Here is a 21,829-nt window from a genome sequence, read left to right as displayed (position 1 = left end):
TGTGGTATTGGTGAAAGGATAGATAAATAGGTCAATGGAACAGAGAGAAATAGACCCAGAAACAGACCCAAACAAATATAATCAGCTGCTCACTGACAAAGAAGCAAAGGCAATTCAATTAAGAAAGGAGAGTCTTTTCAACAAATGGTGATAGAATAACTGTACATCAACATGCAAAAATAAACCTAGATACAGAACTTTTCACAAAAGTTCAGTCAAAATGGATCATACACCTAAATGTAAAATAGAACTATCAAATAAAAGACCCAGAAGACAATATAGGAGAAAATTTAGGTGACCTTGGATTTGTCAATGACCTCTTAGATACAACAAAAGCATGATCTGTATGCCTTGGTCAGTTGATTGGCCTTTGTCCCGTGCACCAGGAGGTTGCCAGTTTGATTCCTGGTCAGGGCACATGCCTGGGTTAGAGCCTTAATCCCCAGTAGGGGGCATGCAGGAGGCAGCTGGTCGATATTTCTATCTCCCTTCCCGTCTCCCTCTCTCTCTAAAAATCAATAAAATGAAAAAAAAAAAGTTTTTTTGAAAAAAGCATGGTCTGTGAAAGAAATGAATGAAAAAACAAGTCAGAGACTGAAAGAAAATCTTTGCAAAACACTTATCTGATAAAGCACTATTATCTAAAAAATACAATGAACTCTTTTACTCAACACTAAGAAAATGAACAACCCGATTTAAAAAAGGGGCAAAAAATTTATAACTCACCAAAGAAAAAGTATAGATGGCAAGTAAACATAAAAATGTTCAATATCATGTCATTAGGCAAATTAAAAACAATAATGAGATACCACTGCACATCCTCTATAATAAAAACCTAATATGCAAATCGACCGAACGGTGGAACGACCGGCATACTGACCACCAGGGGGCAGACACTGAATGCAGGAGCTGCCCCCAGCCCACAGGCCCCAGGCCAGCCAAGCAGCCAAGGCAGGGGACGGCGGTGGGGGGGTGGGGGGGTGGGCTGGGGCTTCCATCGCCCTGTTGGTAGCCCCACAGATTGGCCCTGATCTACCCATGCATGAATTTCATGCACCAGGCCTCTAGTCTATTAAGATAGCTAAAACTGAAAACACTGACACCACCAAATGCTCTGAGGATGGGAGAAATAGAACTCTCATTTTTGCTTGTGGGAATGCAAAATGGTCAAACCCTTCTGGAAGACAATGTAAACATATTCTTACGATATAATCCAGCAATCAAACTCCTTGATATTTACCCAAATGAACTGAAAACTTATGTCCACACAAAACCTGCACTGCGATGTTTACTGCAGCTTTACTCATAATTGCCCAAAACTCAAGACACAGACAAGATAGCCTTCAAGAGGTGAATAAATAAATAAATGATGGTGCATTCATACAGTGAATTATTACTCAGCAATTGAAAAGAGCTATTAAGTCATTAAAAGACATGGAGGAATCTTAAATGCATATTGCTTAGTTAAAGAAGCCAATCTAAAAAGTCTACATACTGTATGAGTTAACTATATGACATTCTGGAAAAGGGAAAACTATGGAGATAGTAGTTAAAAGATGGGTGGTGGGCAGGGTTTTAGGTGAGCACAGGGCACATTTAGGGCAGTGAAACTACGCTGTATGATATTGTAATGACGGATTCACATCATTTCACATTTCTCAAAACAACACTAAGGAAGAGAACCCTAATATAAACTTTAGTTAATAATAACGTAACAATATTGGCTCATCAACTTCAACAAATGTACTGCACTAAAACAAAATGTTAATAAAGGAGTCTGTGTATTATGTATGGAAAGTATGTTGTTAGAATGTTATTCCCATTGTGATCCACATCCACTGTTTCCCATTCCTATTTTAATTAGTTTGGAGTACCTTTCAAAAGTTCTCTGCAAATACTATCAAATATGAATATACATATACGTGATCTTAAGAAACAAAAAAGCAGCCCAGCCAGCATGGCTCAGTGGTTGAGCGTCGACCTATGAACCAGGATAGTTTGATTCCTGGTCAGGGCACATGTCTGGGTTGCAGGCTTGATACCCAGTGTGGGGCATGCAGGAGGTAGCCAATCAATGATTCTCTCTCATCACTGATGTTTCTATCTCTCTCCCTCTCCCTTCCTCTCTGAAATCAATACACACACACACACACACACACCTACAATAATAAGAGAAATATGCAAATTGACCATCACTTCGTGACACCCACCAACCAATCAGGAGTGAGTATGCAAATTAAGCCAACAAAGATGGCAGCAACCACACCCCCCCCAGCCTCTCCAGGCATCTGGGCAGCACGCATACAGGTGTGGAGCAGCCAGGTGGGATGGGACGCCTGCTATGAGGGGGATGGCAGGGGGTGGAGTGAGCTACAGGAGCAGCGCTCCGGTCGGAGCCAAGACTGAAGGCTCCAGCCAGAGTGAAGACTGAAGGCTACAGCCAGAGCGAAGGCCTGGATCCCAGGTGCCGGAGGAACAGCAGTACTGGCAGCCAGGAGAAGTAAGGCCTATTGCACGAATCGTGCAATGGCCTCTAATATATATAATAGAGCAGTACATAGTACTAGTCTGTCCTTTGTCTGAATAGCATGTTTTGGAGGCCATCCCCTATAAGTACAGAGAGCTGCATTTCACTGCAGAGATATCCAGTTATTTACTGAAGCAGTCCCCATTGGCACCCTATGTAGCTTCCAACCTGCTGCTTTTACATGCACATGTTATTTGGAATATATGCAGTATATCTGTGGGAAATGCACAGAAGTGATGTCTGCATCTAAGAGTATGTGTATTTTTAATTTTGATAGGTATTGTCAACTGGCCTTCTAGACATTAGAGCCCCAATAGCAATCAAAATGTTACCTACTGTTATGGCTTAATATCCTTTCTGAGGTGATGGTGGTGCCAGAAGCAAAATCACCACAAACTTCCCTCAGAGAAATGAGTTTAAAGGTACTACCACATAGTTCTTACCCAGCTGAAACTCAGTCTTGGGCTTGATGGCAGGAAGTTTACATTGCCACTCGAAAGCATTTGGACTGGAGCGCACTGGTTGAGAAAGCCCGGACAGAAGCTTGAAAATCAATCGATCATCCCATGGATTCTCAACAGTGAAGTCTTAAAGGAATGGGAACAAAATAAATAAATAAATAAATAAATAAATAAATAAATTTAGTACCTAAGATATTACAAATAAAGCAAGTGGAGACATGGGAACAAAATAAATAAATAAATAAATAAATAAATAAATAAATAAATAAATTTAGTATCTAAGATATTACAAATAAAGCAAGTGGAGACATTCATTAAATAAGCTTTCAAAAGCCTCACCTGTAAAGAGCACTGATTCAAATAATAAAAACCATATTCAAAAGTCAAAATGAATGGTTCTGTATAGTTCATTGTCATTTTAGATCTATAAGTTAGACCAATATTCAGTTGAGACAAAGGAAATCAACACCAAAGGCACCTGTTTCACTCATCTGGAACTGCCAGATAATGCCCTTAGCACAATTATGGGTACATGTCTTAAAGGGAGACTTGCATATTAGGTACTTCTAATATGCTCTGATATATATTCTCTAAATTGCTTTTTCACTTATGTCTACAAAAGATGTTGCCTTTTAAAAAAAAAAAAACTCACCTGAGGATACATTTATTGATTTTAGAGAGAGAAACATCAATGTGAGAGAAAAATCAATCAGTGCCTTCTTGTACACACCCCAATGGGGGATCGAACTCCCAACTTATTTGGTATATAAGACGACCCTCCAACCAACTGAGCCACCCTGGCAGGGCAAAAGATGCTGCCTTTTAGTATGTACACTATCTATGTGCAATTTATATGTATGAGATATTTTGGGTTCAGAAAAGACAAATCATGTCTAAAGGGAAGAAAAGTTAGTGGCAGATATCAAGCCTAATCCAGCATCATTAACATTTACTTAGTGCTAAGCCTACGTAGGACACTGTTCTGAGTATTTTACAGTTAGTAAATTACTTGGTCCTTACAATAAGACTAAGTAGGTACTAGCATCATCGCCACTTTACAGAAAGGCCACAGAGGACTGAAATAATCTCAGCTAAAATCATATGACCTCATAGGAGGGGGAGCCAGGATTAGAACCTAGCCAGTCTACCTTCACAGGCTGGGCTTCTAACCATTATGCAAGATGTTTTTGTGCAGCCTGGGTTTGGGGATCTCTTAACCCTGAACCTGGTTACTTTTCTGTAAAATGGAGACAACAGTATTATATTAAATGCTTGAAAGATAATATGCCCTCCAAGTCCAATTTCCTCTTCCAACAGGTATTTTTGACACTTCCTAAAATTAAAATGGATGGCCCTAGGCAGTCTGGCTCAGTGGATAGAACATTGGCCCTTGGACTGTAGGGTCGCAGGTGTAATTCTGGTCAAGGGCATGTACCTCAATTGCAGGCTCGATCTCTGGCCCGTGCAGGAGGCAACCAATTGACGCGTCTCTCTCACATCGATGTTTCATTCTTTGTGTCTCTCCCTTTCTCTTTCACTCTCTCTAAAATAATCAATGGAAAATATCCTTGGGTGACGATTAAGAAAAAAATAAAATTAAATTAAAATGGATGAACTTGCCCTCTAGCATTGGCAAATGTGATAAAGTATGCAAATTCTTTCTGAATGACATTTGAGTCCCTGCTCTTTGAGCTTTTCATGAAGCAGCTTTTACTAGGTGACTATCCTTATTCAGGGGCATAATGAAGACTGAGAATCTGTTCATACTTGAGGTATCGACATTCCCAAATGAATGAGGCTGCACCCGTTCTGCCTGGAGTCCAGCACTGGTGCCTGATGGCTCCCCCACAACAGTAAGGTTAGTATCTGTGAGTGTACAAGCTTTCAGGTTCCGCTCTGCCTCACTGGTCATCATGCCACCTGCAGCTGGCTGGCTCGGATGCAGTAAGGATGCTGCAGACGCATGGATGGGGAATGCTGCTTCTGGGCTTTTCTCTTGAATTGGACTGGATGTGTGAAAAGAATGAGAGAGGAGAAAACTAAACACCACGTGATTACAAGACTACTAAATTTGACCACATAAAAGTCTCACAAAGCAGTTTTCTTTTCATTCTAGGAATGATATTCCAAAATTGCTTCATAGAGTTGATTAAAGTATTTTCTTCAGACAAAACAAAAATATACACAGCTAGTGCCATATGATTAGAAATAAATCAAAGATGTGGTAATATATTCAATAAATTGGTAAGTAATACAGGGTATATTCTTTAGTATGGAACATTGAGAGGAACCAGTTTATACCCCCCAAGCTATTATATGAGCATCAGTACTGTCACCAAGACTGAACACTTACCTTTATCCAAAATGCTTTCTTTTATAACACTGAAATAAATAGAAAGTATGAACCGCAATCCAACAACCCAACACTGGTACATTTCCACACACATATACATCTGTACATTCAACCTCATTACTCATAGATTCCATATTTATGAATTCACTAGAGGCCCGGTGCATGGCATTTGTGCACGGGGCGGGGGGGTGAGGGGGGGAGGTCCTCAGCCTGGTCTGCGCCCTCTCGCAGTCCGGGACCCCTCGGGGGATGTCCACCTGCCTAGCCTGCTCCCACAGTCGGACATCCTCTGAGGGGTCTTTAGTGCTGCCTCGGAGGAGAGAGAGGCTCTGGCCACTACTGCTGCCCTTGCAGTAGTGGGAGCACACTGACCAACACGGAGCAGCTCCTGTGTTGAGCATCTACTCCCTGGTGGTCAGAGCATGTCATAGCGACCAGCAGTTCCCCGTTTGGTTGATCTGCATATTAGGTTTTTATTAGATAGGATGTGCATGCTAAAATTTATTTGTAAACCCCAAATCAATACTCAACCTGCAGAATGGCATATAGATCAATGAAACAGAACAGAGAGCCCAGAAATGAATCAATACCTATATGGTCAATGAGTATTTGAAAAAGGGGGCAAGAGCATACAGTGGAGTAAACGGTCTCTTCAATAAATGGTTGGGAAAATTGGGCAGGTACAAAAAAAAAAAAAAATGAAACTAGACCACCAACTTACACCATACACAAGAATAAACTCAAAATGGATTAAAGACTTAAATGTAGGTTACAAAACCATAAAAATTCTAGAAGAAAACATGGGCAGTAAAATCTCAGACATCTCTCATAGTAATATTTTTGCTGATATGTCTCCTAGGGCAAGAGAAACAAAGAAAAAAAAATAAAGAAATGGGACTACAGCAAACTAAAAAGCTTCTGTACAGCAAAAAAAAAAAAAAAAAAAAAAAAAAAAAATCAAAAGGGAACTCACTGTATAAGAGATCATATTTGTCAAGGATACATCTGATAAGGGGTTAATTTCCAATTATATAAAGATATATATTTCCAATATATAAAGAACTGATACAACTCAACATCAGGAAGACAACCCCAATTAAAAAATGGGCAAAGGACTGGAATAGATACTTCTCCAAAGAGGATATATAGTTGGCCAATAGACATATGAAAAAATGCTCAAGAAAAATGCAAATTACAACCACTATGAGATATCACTTCACACCTGCCAGAAGGGCAACCATCATCAATAAATCAACAAACAACAAATGCTGGAGAGGGTGTGCAGAAAAGGGAACCCTGTTGGTGGGAATGCAGACTGGTACAGCCACTGTAGAAAAAAATATGGAGTTTCCTCAAAAAATTAAAAATAGCACTGCCTTTTGACCCAGTGATCCCACTTCTGGGACTATATCCTAAGAATCCTGAAACATCAATTTAAAATAATATATGCACTCCCTATGTTCATCACAGTATTATTTACAATAGCCAAGATCTGTAAAACAGCCCAAGTGCCCATCAGTCAATGAATGAATTAAAAAAACCATGGTATATTTACACAATGGAATACAATGCAGCCATAAAAAAAGAAGAAAATCTTATCTTTTGTGACAGCATGGAAGAACCTAAAAATTATTATGCTAAGTGAAATAAGCCAGTCAGAGAAAGACAAATACCATACGACCTCACTTATATGTGGAATCTAATTAACAAAATAAACTGACAAACTAAATGGAAGCAGAGGCATGGATACATGGAACAGACTGACAGCTGGGGAGGGGTGGGGTGGCAGAGGACTGGAATACAGAAAGCAAAGGGATTAGCCAAAGAACATATAAGCATAACCCATAGACAGAGAACAGTGTGGTGATGGCCAGAGGGGTAAGGGGAGGAGGCTGGGTGGAGGTGGGCAAAGAGGGGGGAAGATGGGGACATCTGTAATAGTGTCAACAATAAAAATAAAGTAAAAAAGAAAAAGAATATTAAAAATGTACCAGAAAAAAGGGGTGGGGTTGATAACAAGAGCACAGCCCAGTGGTGAGAGCAAGGGTTCCAAAATAAGAGATATGGGTTCAAGTTCCCGTGCTTCCAATTAGAAGCTGTATGACTTTAGGTCATTTATTTAGCCTTCTAGGCCTGGTTTCCTCGTCTGTAATGGAAGAAAAGATTAGTTCTTATAACTGAAGTTACTGTAAGGTTAATTAAAAGGTATAGTATATGAAAAGCATAGCCACTGTCTGGGATATAATAAATGCTCAAAAGATTATAGCTACTTTCAGTGTCTATCAGACTACTCAAATATGTTGGAATTTTACTTCTGCTAAACATTAATGTATGGTAAGTCTGCACTGTGCACCAATTCCTAAGTTTAAACACTGTATTTTCTGCCTCAAAAAAGAAAGTGACTAATTGTCTTAACTACAATGGGTATAGAGAAAGAATTCTGTTTGCTCAGTTCTGCAACAGGGTCTTTGTCAGTTCTACATCAGGGTCTTTGTCTGGTAAGAGTACTGCAGTTCTGCTCCCAAAATGAGTGGAAATCAGATACAGAAACTCTTCCCACAGGGATTCTCTGCTACCTCACTGCTTTTCTCACAGCCCCGACATACCCCATGTTTAGATTAGTTATTCTATATTTATCCACTTAAAGCTGAGAGTCCATAAAAACGCTATTAGCCTTTAAGGACTGGAATTCTATTATATCTTGAAGCAAAGTTAGAATGAAAATGGAGTGACAGAACCACATGCTCACCATACCTGAACTTTCTGTCTTTTGAGGGTTGCACCACGTTTTCTTCACATGAATCCAAAGTTACATGGGTGCACTGTGCTGCTATCACATTTTCTGAAACATAAAAAATTAGAGGTAGATGTTATGTGGACACGTGTACACACACATGATTTTATGTTTATAAAGTCAAGGATTCCTTTTTATAGTGACTTTTGTTATAATTTTAGAATAGTGTTCCATGGTAAATATGCTATAAGATTTTTAAAATGGGGGAAAAATCACTTTAAAAAACATTCCACTACTAATATATGTGAGCATTTCAACTTTATACATCTAATCCATACAATCCTTCAGAGAATAGGGCCTGGAGAAGGGCAGGTCCACTGTGGGGAGGATGACCAAATCATGGGAGGTTACTGGTATGGAAGCCAGACCACACCCTGCTTTGGGAGAACCTGATGACAAGGACATGGAGTATAAAAGGCTGCTAGGCTTCAGGAGGTGTCTTTCTTTGGTGTCTTTCAGTCAGTAGGTTGTTTAGTTGATTGAATGATATAGTATGTTTACATCAGAAAGCTCCCTGGCAACAGTTATCACTCCTTTTAACTAAAACACATACACACACATATCTACTGATTAACAGACTAGATAGGGCAGAAATATAAACTTCTACCAAGTGATGTTAATACTATATATAGCCAAGTATTACACTGGATTAAATTTTATCAGATATTGCCTCACCAAATAAGTGCCAATACTTTTAAAAACTAGAACATTAGCTCCTATTTATAGAACTAAAGTGGCAAATAATATAATTGTAGCACATTTTTGACTGTTCTGAAAGGTTCTTGACTGATTAAACTAGTTTTCTTGAGGGGAAAAAACTTTAAAAACATTTCTTTATTAAAGTGGCAAACTTGTGGTAATACTTGGCAATTGTCCAGGTTTCAGCTGACCTCCTCTTTGAAATTAAGAAAAAAAAAATATTATGTTGGGTTAATACTCGATAAAAAAAATTTATCCCTTTAGTTAAACATTTTTAAGTCTATGGCCTCAAATATGCTTCCATCTAGGGGAGTGAAATTCCTCGGCAATTCTTTTACTGGCATTCTTCAGTGAACAATTGCTTTTTTTTTAAAGTGCCAGCAATGACAAGAGTTGGCTAGTAATTCAGTAGTCTTCCAAAAGGTAAAATAGTTTCAGATCTCATTGTATATATATTTTGTAGGCCAGCAGTTAATAAGTAATAACTATCTGTGCTCAATGAGAATGTTATATATTATGGTACAATTCAGATATACAAAGATCTTGATATAGAAGTATTACATTTGGGAGAAATAAGGACTATTTAAGTTTTCTCATTACTCTCACTAAATCAGATCACTAAAAAATAAAATTTTCTGCATGGCGGTGTGGCTTACTAGTTGAGTGTCAACCCATGAATCAAGAGGTTACTGGTTCAATTTCTGGTCAGGGCACATGCTCGGGTTGCAGGCTCAATCCACAGTAAGGGGGGGGGGCATGCAGGAGGCAGCTGATCAATGTTTCTCTCTCATGGATGTTTCTATTTCTATTCCTTCCCCTTCCTCTCTCTCTAAATATCAATAAAAACATATTTAAAAGTAAATAACATTTTATTAGTACTTGGCTATGCCTCTAAAGTAATGAGATCTGTAGACAAACATCAAGAACTAAAAATTGCTATTTGTTACTCTTATCATTAATAAAATATAAATGTTCATTAGTTTTTATTTAATCTGTCTGCAGTGGCCTTTCTGTTTGTTGTAAAACATAAAATAAACCTATACCCTATACAAGTATTGTTACACAACCTTTATCTTCCAGAGCGAGTGCTGAGTCCACCGGAAGTTTGTGGAAAGGAGTAGATGCAAGCTGTGCAGCAGATTTAAAGTCTCCCGGGCTCTTAGGACTGGGTGCCAGCGTCTTGGTGCAGCGGACTCCCCATACTGTCGAGTCATCCCAAAACTCTTCAGCATGAGGTACTTCCTACAACAAAAGATGAACTGGAAAAAATCAACCATCTCCCTGTGTCATCCATGAAATTTAGTACATTACTGCTTTTGAAGACTCAGAAAAATGAGAAATGAAAGAGGAAACAGGTGTAATTCTGGCTAACACTCAGCCACTTTCCCTACTCTACTTGTTAGAAGTAAGTCACTAAGTCCAGCCTACACTCAAAAAAAAGTAAACTAAGCTCCACCTTCTGGATAGAGGAACATCAAAGAATTTGTGAACAAAGGCTAAAACAACCACAGTAATTAATAATTTGGGTGAGCTACTTTGAGGCTATACAAATATCCTGTTTTCCTCTTAAAGTTTCACTAGCTAATTTTAATATTCACCTGTGGATCTTGCCTGAAACAATTATTATCGCTGTGACTCTGACAGCCAGCCATTTTCTATAGCCACTCATTCCTTCTACCTGACTTGGAGTTCTTCTATAAGGATGCTTGGTTCTTTCTCTGCCATTTTATTTATAGCAATATGAATATTTTATTTCTTGGGTTAGAATTTAATACTACCCTATTCTACTTATTTTCTTGCTTATGTTGTCCCAGGTTTGGCCATTGGCTGCTCAGGTTGGCTCCCATGTTCTTTTTCTGTGTTCCATCTTCTTTTTAAGCACTTCCTTACTTTCTGGCACTATAAGATATTCTAGGCTTGTTTATATTTTTCTAGCCCCAGCCCTAGAATCAGCTATTTCTCCAAGAACACAAAGGTCAATTTTAGAGTCTATGACAAAGGCAGAAACTGCTAAGTCAGAATCACACTTGACCATAGCTCTTTAGTTGCCCATAAAAATGCCACCCCTGGTTTTTATATATACTGTGGTCTTCATAAATTTCACCATATCTCTTCCAGCATGGCAGGAAAAGCTGGCTGATTAACACAGGATAAAGCAATTGGCCTATGCTTAGGGCCAGAATGTATGAATAACTCATTGTGGGTTTTTTAGTCAAAGCACACGTAGTTGAATAGTTCACTAAAATGCGCCTATGAGATGATGCTACTATATTTGAAATTTAGCCCATTATTTGGGAAATTGTTAAGGTCAAAAAGTCCACCAGAAGCATTAGAGAGCTGGGTGATAATTCAAGAGAATCCACTATGGGATGAAAACCACGACCCAGGGTTTAGCAGAGCTTCTTAGCACCTCTCTACACATCACAACAGAGGGCAGCCTGGGGTAAATGAAGAGAAGTACAGCTTGGTAATACTAAGGGCTAGAGTGGAAGCTCAGTGTGGGCTGGACACAGAGAAATGCTTTGGGCCAACAAACAGGTGACACCTGTCTGCTGCCATACCTGACGATGGATCATTCCAATTTAACTTCTGCTAACAGTCTACTTGTAGGCCTCACTTCCCAGGTCTAGGAAACATGTGTATTTCTCTACTCCACTCTTCACCCCTGTCCTCCTATATAGAGGGCAGGATCTCTGAGGGCAAGGATCACACCAGATTCTTTTTTTAGTTTCTATACCTATCACAGTGTCTGGCACATACTAGATACTCAAATAATTGTAGAATAATGTACCCCAAAATTGCACTCTTCATGATATAATTTTTCAGCAGTTTTACATAAACTATCTAATTTATCAGTCACAATTATTTGGTAAAACAAAGAGGGAAGAATGATTAGACCATTTCACAGATGAGCAGACATTACTTACCTTTGGTCTTGGAGAAACTTTGCTTATAGAGCGTTCTCCAAAAGTCCTGGCTCCTATGGGTTTGTTTATAGGTTGTGGTAATCTAAGAAAAGATTTGTAAAATTATAAATAATAAAATATGCCAAGGAAATAAATGCTACTACCTGAGTGTTAGAAACATTCTCCAGTTATCCTATTTAAATAGTTAGTATTTACATATATATTCCTTACTTTTGCAATTGTTGTAGAAAAACTGAGTGCAAACTGAATTAATGTGACTATGTAGATAAGAGTAGAACTAGTTACTTCAGCGAGGGTGGAAAATACAAAAGTGTCTATTACACTGAGCTATAAGTTTTAGGAACAAAAAGAGTTAGTGGTGTGGCCACAGGTCAGGGATGCCATGCATTTGATTTATTTCCAGTGCTTGGTCTAGCTATGGGATTTCTGAGAGCTGGTCAGGCCCTTTCTCCTTTCTGCCACAGTATAAATCGCGTCCATATCGTGGTGTCTTTAATTCACACCGACATTTCTCTTTCCACGGTTTAAACTATTAATAGTGAAAATTCCTGAAGCTATCCTCTCTAATGTAATTTCCCCTAGCCTTCAAACATATTATCTCGGCAGTATGATTCTGCATAAGCCACCTCCTTTTCTACCTGATCCTGCAAATATAAACAGAGCATGTACAGATATCAGGATTGGTGAATTCATTCACATCCAATAAAAGTTCAAATCCACAGAACCCCTCAGTTCTCTGATAATTTACTACTATAAGCTTTAACTGTAGGAGGTCTGCTTTCTTTTGACTCCTGCATAGCACTGAGGATATGGGGAAGGTTAGCAATAATCTGGTCATGTGGTCAGAAAGATCAGTGGCGAGCTGGGACTGTAATGCAGATCACTTGATTGGCAGACCACTCTATTGCCACTTCACTGCCTTGAGACACAGAGGAATCTCCTACAAGGTGATTTTAACTAGGTGTTTCTTTACCCGTAATTTTCTTTGTTTCCATCTTCAAACACGGAAAAAGCAGATGACAAAGAAGAGATAATATTATTGACTCCCCAAGTTCCAGAAGATCTTGCCTTTTCTGCAATAGAGAAAAAACAGCATTTAATTATTGCATTGGGGAGAAAACATTATTCTTTATGCTAAACTTCAACTCTAAATAAGAAAATGGAATAATAGCTCACAGAAAAGAAGTGATAGCAGCTTTTCAAATACTAGGTAATGCGATAAGTCACTATGTATTGAGATAAAGTAACTTAATTATGGTCACAGCGGTTCGTATTCAAGTTCTTGCCACATATAAAAACATGGTGTTCATCATTCTCCTAAAACATTGTTATTGTCACCTGACTCACTTAACAAAGCTCTCAGCGGCTTTGTTTTCCATTTTGTTTAATAAAGAATTAACCATTGTAGCTTTATATTTCAGATCTTCCTGAATCTAACTGGATCTTAATATTGGTTTTTTTTAATTTATGTTAAAGAGAGAAAGGGCGAGATAGAGAGAGGGAGCAAGACAGAGAGAGAGAGAGAGAGAGAGAGAGAGAGAGAGAGAGAGAGAGAGAGAGAAACATTGATTGGTTGCCTTCCACATGTGCCCCAATCAGGGATCAAACCCACAACCTGGCTGTGTGACCTGACCTTTTGGTGCACAGGACGATGCTCCAACCGAGCCATACAGGGCTTATTTAGTTTATCATGATCTCTCCCTGGCTTCCAGCAGGAATCCCCCGATTCCAGACAAATGCAGGATAGTTGCTGGCCTCCAGCACTTCACCCCTGCCATTCTACTACCAGGCAAGACTTGAGTTAGACTTTAAGTACTCAGCCCTTTCTAGCTGTTTCTACCCATGGGGATCTAGTCCTTCTTTGGCACTATTATTATTTTAGAAACAAACCTGATCTATGACACACATCAAGTACCTTGTTGAAGATTCTCAGATTTTTTTAATTTCACACATTCCCTGCCCTTATGTGGCAAGCTAATCAAGGGTAGGGCCACTTCTTGTATAATCCTTGATATTCTTATGACAGCCATCTACAATGCTATGTACTTAGCAGTTTTAAACAAATTCTTACTTTGAAACTGAGCTTCAAATGCATCTTCATTTTGATCTAGAGATGGCCATTCATCTTTGTCATCAGAAACATCAGGAAGTGTAGGAGCCTGAAACATATTCATGATGAACCCTTAAAGGAGTAGAAAGAATAACTGTAAACAAGGCTGCAAAAACCTTTCATTAATCTGCTGTCAGAGGCTACACATTCCAACCAAAGGCTTTACCTAATGCTTCTTTTGTGTGCACGGTGGGTGATGGCTGCACTTTGGATGGTGTTGCCTGAACCATTCCCAGGGATGTATTTGGAGTTGTGTGAAAAGAACTTGTGTTAACAACCTTGTGTGTTTCACACCCTATTAAAGGAACGGGGACAAGATGCAATATTAGTAGGGAAATCAAAATTATTTAAAAGGTATACAATATAAGAAACTTATTACATTAAAACATTTATTATTGTTGATAATTATCACTAAGGATTTCCATTACTAATGTACTTTCATTTTTTAACTTATTAATAATCCCATGAGGTAGGTAAGGCCCAGATCTCTCTCTTCCTCCTCCTCTGTTCACTCCAGCCACACCTCTCCCCCCGCCCGCTTAGATACATCAGGGACATTATCACCTGAGGGTCATTCTGCATGGGCCTGAAACAGGTTTTCTAAGCTAGCCACATGAGCAGCCCCCTCTTCCAGGCTTTGACCACTAAATATTACTTTCTTTTTGGACATCTTCCCAGGTCACTTCTATAGTTTTGATCCACCTCTCCAAGAGCAATACTTCCTTTCCCCTCCACATAGGTGGGTTTTGTCCTTTCTGTTCATGACTACACCTAACTCCCTACTATAGTGCCAGGCCCCTAGAGAGTACTCAGAAGTCTGGGTTCAATGCAGGGGTCTCCAGCTGTTTTTGAGTAGCTCTGCTCCCAGAGAACTGTCATTGGAAAGGATGTCACAGTCACATGGGGGGAGAGTGAATGTCCAAGCTATGCGTCTTATTTTACTTATAAAACTTACATAACTTCAGTGCAAATGCCTCTAACAAAGTAGTACCAAATAGAACTATAACACCCCTAATTAAACTTTTAATCACATTTCCTACCTCGTGACATATTAAAGTTGACTCCTATTTTAGATGAACTTGAGAAATTTACAGTAACAGTAAGGTTTTCACAAATCAAGTTTCCAAAAGATTCTAACTAGTAAGATGTGACTAACAAGTAGGTTTCTACCTCTATTTGAAACGGTCCAGGACTCATCTAACCCCTATATTCTAATAGGAAAGCTAACACATAGCTTCATGAACCATGGCCACCACACAGACCTCCGAGCGACCTGGAGAAGTCTGGGAAACAGGTCAGAAGCAAATGTATTGTAACTACACATTACCTTCTTTCATCTCTGCTCTTTTCTGTGGCTTGAATTCCTGAGTAGTTCTAGTCACACACCTGGAAGAGAAAACTCTTAAGACACACTAACTCTCAAGAAATAATAGTAAAAAAAATGTCAGCAATTACAAACCTACTGGTAAAAAAAAAAAAAAAAAAAAAAAAAAAAAATGGATAGAACTGCTTAGGTCTACAGGGTAAGTAAATAAAATATTTGTTTTATTTTTTTCCATTTCCTTTTGAGGAAAAGAATTCTTACAATTATAGGCCAGGTACTAATGTTTGCCTGACACAGTGATTATGTATTTTAATAGCATGCTAATCATTCCTTTATGTGGTAATGCAGGATAATGGCTCCCTAATTAAAATGTTCCCATTCATCACATAGGCTAATGGGCTAACACACAGCTCTCCTGAGTCATGGTAAGGAAAAGCACTGCTGAGCTTTAGCTGCATGGCCACCACTCGTCATGAGCCAGTTGACACAGTACATTGTTCTCCAGATTTTAGTGATTATTAAGGAAGAAAAAATGGCGCAAAAGACACTTATATCAGTTTGTTTTAAGTATAGTTGTGATAGTGGACTTCATCCATTTAACACTGCTAAAATTTTCTTAATAGACCCTGTTAAGATATAAAGTAAAAAGTACAGCACTTTTAATTTTACCACCTTGGTAGGGGCTGCTGGACAGGCATCATTTTTAAAGGCATGTCACTGCTGCTGTTCTTATCATTTTATAGGTGCATAAATTAACTATGAAGACCTAATGGAATCATGACTCCCACACAACAGTCCTCTTCTTATATACATGGCAGAGTACCCAGGTCTGAATTATTATCTTAATGTGAGTGAAAAAGCATGATGATTTAAAATCTTATTTCCAGGGGAAATCATTGACAAAAGTTAACCGCAGACATTAAGGGAAAACAGTATTTAAGAACCATAATATGTGTTAAAGAGTTTAGCCCAAAAGGAGAATGTGAAATTAACTGTAGCTTTTATTTTTTCTAATAGATCAATAAAATGATTATATGTTGAAAGAGAGAAACTGAAGATAAAAATGTAAACAAAACAAGTGATATGACACTCTATTTTAAAAATCTAGGAAAATCCCTCAAAATTGGGAATACCTCTGCAGCAGTATATAGATATTGTGTAATGGATATTAATCTCAAACCACTCCTGGTGAGAAGACAGAAGGAAGATGAGAAGAACATATGTTAAGAAACTGTTTGGACTGTAATAATCCCTATGTGTATTCAGTAAGAGGTAGTAAGCAAAGGCAGTTTCAGTTTAACAGATGTATATTCTTCTGTTATAAAAAGATTGTTGAGTTTCAGTATAGTGAAAATTTTTAATTCAAGAGAGCAGTATGAAGTAAAACACATAATCCAAAAGAAGTATGAAAGAAGTTAAATCTGTAAGATTTGGGGCTAAAGTTTTGGGAACTTGGTTTAAAAACAGGAACTAGCTGTCTTTTACATCTTGCTCCTGATGTTGTGAACTATGTAAGAAACTGACAGACACCATTCACAGCACTGTCATCACTGGACCAACTCTGGCTCACCTGGTATCATTTCCGGCCACTGAAAACATGGAGTCTGTCTCTGGCTGGGCTGCCAAAGGAGCAGGAGGAGCTGCACTCTGGCTGATGGCTGGGGACACCAAAGCCACAGTGACTGCATTGGCTTCAGGAGGAACAGCAGCAGGTGCCTGTCTGGGTTTCTCTCCCATGCCCTCTGAGGTCTGCTGAGTTATGGTTGGCAGAGACGGAGTGCTCAGTTCCTGCTGGGAGCCGACACTTGGCCCCATGCATGCTGGATTAACCTGTCATGTTAAGCAAACAAAAGCAAAGCCATGAAGTCCAGAATCTTAGTAATGAGGTGTTACAGTGTTTCAAACATTGGCATCTGTCTTTAGTAGATTCCTTTCTCCTTGAGGTATTCTGAAATGAACAGTTGACAAGAACACAAAGGACCATTCTATATGATGGATGGTTTTGTAGTTTAACCATAGACACAACTGGCAGCTCAAACTTCAAACCACTGAAATAACACCCCCTCTAGTTTTATTAGTATTTAAGAACTGTCTTATTTCTCTTCACTTAATTTTGGGAAAAGACCAAGTCAATTTATCAATTACTCATAATAATGTTCCTTCCATCAAAATTTTACCTTTGGTAGCTATTTTCTCTTTAATGAATAGGAAACCTGAGTATAAACTACAATTATAACTGCCACACAAACAAGCATGGCTTCCACAAGATGGACAACAAACTCTTCACTTAAAATCTTTGTTTTCTTATTCAATGTAGAGTGTAATTGTACACTCTTTTGTTATCAAATTTAAAGAGAGAAGAGTGAATTCCTCACCATATAAAAATATTTTTACAAATTGTTAATACCAAATATCTAGGGCAAAAATAGTTATTTCACAGACAAAAGGACAAAATATAAAACGTTCAAACTCACAGCTTCCAGTCTAGATGGCAGAGTAAGTAAATGGTGTTTTGGCCTACTCCCATGACCACATCAAAATCACAACTAAATTATAGAACCACCCTAGAAAACCACCCGAGGACTAGGTGAATAGAATTCTTATAACTAAGGACATAAAGAAACCATGCTGAGACAGGTAGGAGGGGCAGAGAGACACAAGGCAAGCGGTTCCAAATCCACATGTGGCAGTTAAGAATCGGAGCAATATCTCAGCTGCAGAAGTCCTCCCTGAGGTGTGAAGGGTCCCAGCACCACACCAGGCTCCTCATCCAAGAGCACTGTGCCAGGAAGTGAAAAATCAGAAGATTCCGTCTGGGTGAGACAGAGCTGCTATAGTCCCAGGCATCCTCTTAAAGGGTCTGAGCACAAACACTCACCCTAAACTTCAGAGAAGGGACAGCAGCTTGAAAAGTTCCAGGAACATATTTGGAGGAACTGAATTTTAAGGCTCAAGGTGAGGCCTAGAGGGGCAGCTATATCCCAGAAAGAAGTGCTAGCAGGAGCCATTGTTCCTTTGATTGCCCCACACCCCACACAGCTACAGTTGGCACAGGTCAGATCCATTTATAGTCAAACCTCATTTCTCAAATGTCTTCTATCTTGAACAATTTGGTTCTTGACCAAGTTGTTCACCGAAAAATGTCTCGGTTATCAAACCAAACTTTGGTTTTTGAACTCACAACCCTTTCAAGCTGATATCTCAGCTTAAAAAAAAAGTTTCTCTCAGACAACAAAGGAGAGAAATGTTTTTGTTGCTGGGGAAATCAAGGATTAGCACAATTGTAAAACATAAAGAGGCCATCAAGAGTGCTAATGTTAAGGGTGTGAAAGAAACAATGATCACAGACATTAAAGAGGTAGAAAAACTGTTGTTGATTTGGATAAAGAAAAGCAGTTGGTTAGCGGACAGCATTTCAGAGACAATGATATAGGAACAAGCAAAGATGCCCATGCTGATATGAAAGACTCCTCTGGAATGAGTGCTGAAAGTGATTTAAGGCTAGGAGGGGGTGATTTGATAAATTTAAAAAAAGTATTTATAGATTATATAGTATATTAGACATGTACTATATATAAGAAAGGTTAAAACAGGGAATGATTTGGGGGTCTAGAATGGATTATTTCAATTTACATGATTTCTAAAGGGAAAAAAATGATTTGGTTTTCTAACAAATCGGTTCTCGAACAGCCTTCTGGAATGAATTGAGTTGGAGAATTGAGGTTCTACTATAGAGCTATCCATTAACCTGGCTAACACAATTCTCACCCCACCCTGGTAATTCTCTAACCCTTGCCCCACTAGACTCACACACTGACTGAACCTCTTGTGGCCTCCGATCGCCCTGTTCCTCTTACTAATCGGCCCCCAGCCAGGCACTAGTGGTAGTGGCCTGGGTTCACAGCATAATCTCTCCCAGGAGTCTCTATCCCCAGCAAAGACAGCTACCAATTGGAGATTACTTTGTAGCTCTTACCAGTTGGCACTGGGCTGGGCACAGGAAGCAGATGACCTTGGCCTGTACTGAAGACACTCCCAAGAAGCTCCAAAAAAAAAAAAACCACACACCTGGTGGCCCGCTTCAGACCACACTAGACCACCAACCAATCAGCATCACAAATGACACACCCAAAGGGTGGACTGACAGGCACCAGAGCCGTGCTAAAGCAAAGCCTGCTCCATGGGGTCAGCCCCTGCAGAACAGCTTGTCCACTGTAGTATCATGGCCAGTTCTCACAGCAAATCAGCCTGAGGATCAGTCCCACCCACTGATGTACCAACGCACTCAGTTACAACAGGAGGGCACACAAATCTCACACAAGGGACAACCCTGGAGCATCCGACTCAAGTGAACAGGGAGACTGTGCCACTGGGCCCCACAGAACCCCTACTACACAAGGCCACCCTGCTAAGATGTAAAGGGATAACAGATAGCCCGGCCGGCGTGTCTGAGTGGCTGAACATCGACCTATGAACCAGGAGGTCATGGTTCGATTCCTGGTCAAGGTGTATGCCCACATTATGGGCTTGGTCCCCAGTGTGGTAGCTGATCAATGATTCTCTCTCATCATTGGTGCTCTATCTCTCTCTCTCTCTCTCCCACTCCCTTCCTCTGAAATCAATAAAAATATATTAAAATTAAAAAAAAAAAGACATAACAGATACATCTACTACATAGGAACAAACAGGGAGGCAGCCAAAATGAGGAGACAAAGAAACATGTCCCAAATGAAAGAATAGGACAAAACTCCGGAAAAAGAACTAAATAAAATGGAAGCAAGCAATCTATCAGATTCAGAGTTCAAAACACTGGTTATAATGGTGCTCAATGAACTTAGAAGAATAGATGATCTCAGTGAGAACATCAACAGAGACAGGAAACATAAAATGGAAATAGAAAACATAAAAAAGAGCCAGTCAGAAATGAAGAATAACAAAAATGAACCATACATTAGATGGAATCAATAGCAAATTAGATGAAGAAAGGAATCAAATCAGCAATTTGGAAGACAAAGTAGCATTAAACACAATTAAAACAGCAAAAAAGAAAAAAAATTAAATGAAGATCATTTAAGGGATTTCATAGAAGTACCAGAAGGAGAAGAGAGGAAGAGAGAGAGAGAGAGAGAAAGAGGGAATGCAAAAGGTTGAAAACCTATTTGAAAAAATAATGATGGAACACTTCCCTAACCTGGTGAAGGAAATAGACATACAAGTCCAAGAAGTACAGAGTCCCAATCAAGATGAACCCAAAGACGCTCACACCAAAACACACCATAATCAAAATGCCAGAATTTAAAGCCAAAAGAGAGAATCTTAAAAGCAGCCAATGAAAAGCAGTTAGTTATCTACAAGGGAGCTCCCATAACTCTCACCTGATTTCTCAACAGGGGTGCAGTGCCTTCAAGGATGAGAAAATGTGGTGACTTACCTTCCAGGACATCATGAGCAACCAAATTATCACCCAAGTGTGAGGGTGGAATAAAGGTCCTTCATGTGTGAGATCTCAAAAAATTAACCCTCAGATATGCTTTTCTACAAAAAGCTCTTGGAGACTATGTGCCACCAAAATGGAGATAGATGTTAAGGAGCAACAGTGACAAGGGAATGAGAAAACAGGGATACAACATAGGAGAGGAGCAAGGGAAGGACAGCTGCCCCAGGCCAGGCTACAGGACCAAAACAGAAGGCTATGGGGGATATGGGGCCAAGAAAAGTGAAACTAAGAATATATCTGATGCATTTGAACACAATGAATATTGGAACATAACTGAACAGTTTATTTAGAGAGAGTGGGGTTATAGAACTGGTAAGTACCAAGAAAATATAGCAAAAAACCCCCAAGATAATTCTTTTAACAATTTCTTGGAACTATTCCAGGAAAAAAATTATGCAAAAAAGGAAATCCAAATAAATAAGAAAAAACAAAACATTCCAATAGAATCATAAATATATAAATACAGGGTGCGGCAAAAGTAAGTTTACAGTTGAGAATACTCAAAATGCAGAGTTTAATCTTGTATGATTATTTATTAACTATTGTATTATTTTCCATATAGCATACTTTTGCCCAATACTGTACAGAAATATATAAACATGTACATGCATACTTAATATCAGAATTAACTAAAAATAGAGCCTAGAAAGGAGCAAATAAAAAAGAGAAAATCAATGGCATGGCAAGCCTCAGTAAAGAGCACACATACCTCAGGACTTTCCTGAAAAGTGGGAAGGTGCTCCTGGGATGTCTCTACCGCTTGATGCAACTTCTTATAAAGTTTATCCATTTTCTCTTTCAGTAGTTGTTCTTCAAAAGCATTTGCTTCTTTCATTTTCATATAATGTCTATCTTCATTTACTTTAGAAAAGATAAATGGTTTGAATGCAAAGTTCAAATTTAGGCCATAGAATTGCAATTTTTTTACTAGTCTTTTCCATATATATTAGGTTATCAGCACTAAAACATGTATTACATTTATTTTGCCAGCTATTTATTTAAATAAAGGTATAATTGACATATAACTCTTTGTTTCAGGGGTACATGATTCTATATTTGATCACAAGGTAGTTAGTAGTTAACATCTGTCACCTTAAGATATACTCTCTTAGCAACTTATAAATGTGCAAGTTAATT

The 21,829-nt window shown here is 38.9% G+C and overlaps 1 protein-coding gene across 1 annotated transcript in view; it reads right to left on the bottom strand.

The window, feature by feature from the left end:
- BUB1 (BUB1 mitotic checkpoint serine/threonine kinase) overlaps positions 1–21,829 on the bottom strand; it is a 46,056-nt gene that overhangs the window by 6,060 nt on the left and 18,167 nt on the right. The window contains exons 9-19 of the mRNA XM_080684811.1: positions 21,402–21,553; positions 16,766–17,025; positions 15,199–15,257; positions 14,038–14,166; positions 13,833–13,943; positions 12,735–12,834; positions 11,762–11,843; positions 9,902–10,076; positions 8,096–8,183; positions 4,756–4,994; positions 2,971–3,114 (exon numbers count right to left, since the gene is read on the bottom strand). Coding sequence (XP_080540937.1) covers positions 2,971–3,114; positions 4,756–4,994; positions 8,096–8,183; positions 9,902–10,076; positions 11,762–11,843; positions 12,735–12,834; positions 13,833–13,943; positions 14,038–14,166; positions 15,199–15,257; positions 16,766–17,025; positions 21,402–21,553 — 1,539 coding nt within the window. The remainder of the gene's footprint in view (positions 1–2,970; positions 3,115–4,755; positions 4,995–8,095; positions 8,184–9,901; positions 10,077–11,761; positions 11,844–12,734; positions 12,835–13,832; positions 13,944–14,037; positions 14,167–15,198; positions 15,258–16,765; positions 17,026–21,401; positions 21,554–21,829) is intronic.

This window comes from Plecotus auritus (genome assembly GCF_963455305.1).
Source record: "Plecotus auritus genome assembly, chromosome: 8".
Taxonomy (NCBI): domain Eukaryota; kingdom Metazoa; phylum Chordata; class Mammalia; order Chiroptera; family Vespertilionidae; genus Plecotus; species Plecotus auritus.
Note: the sequence above shows the minus strand (reverse complement) of the source record. Positions and strands in the feature narration are given on the sequence as shown.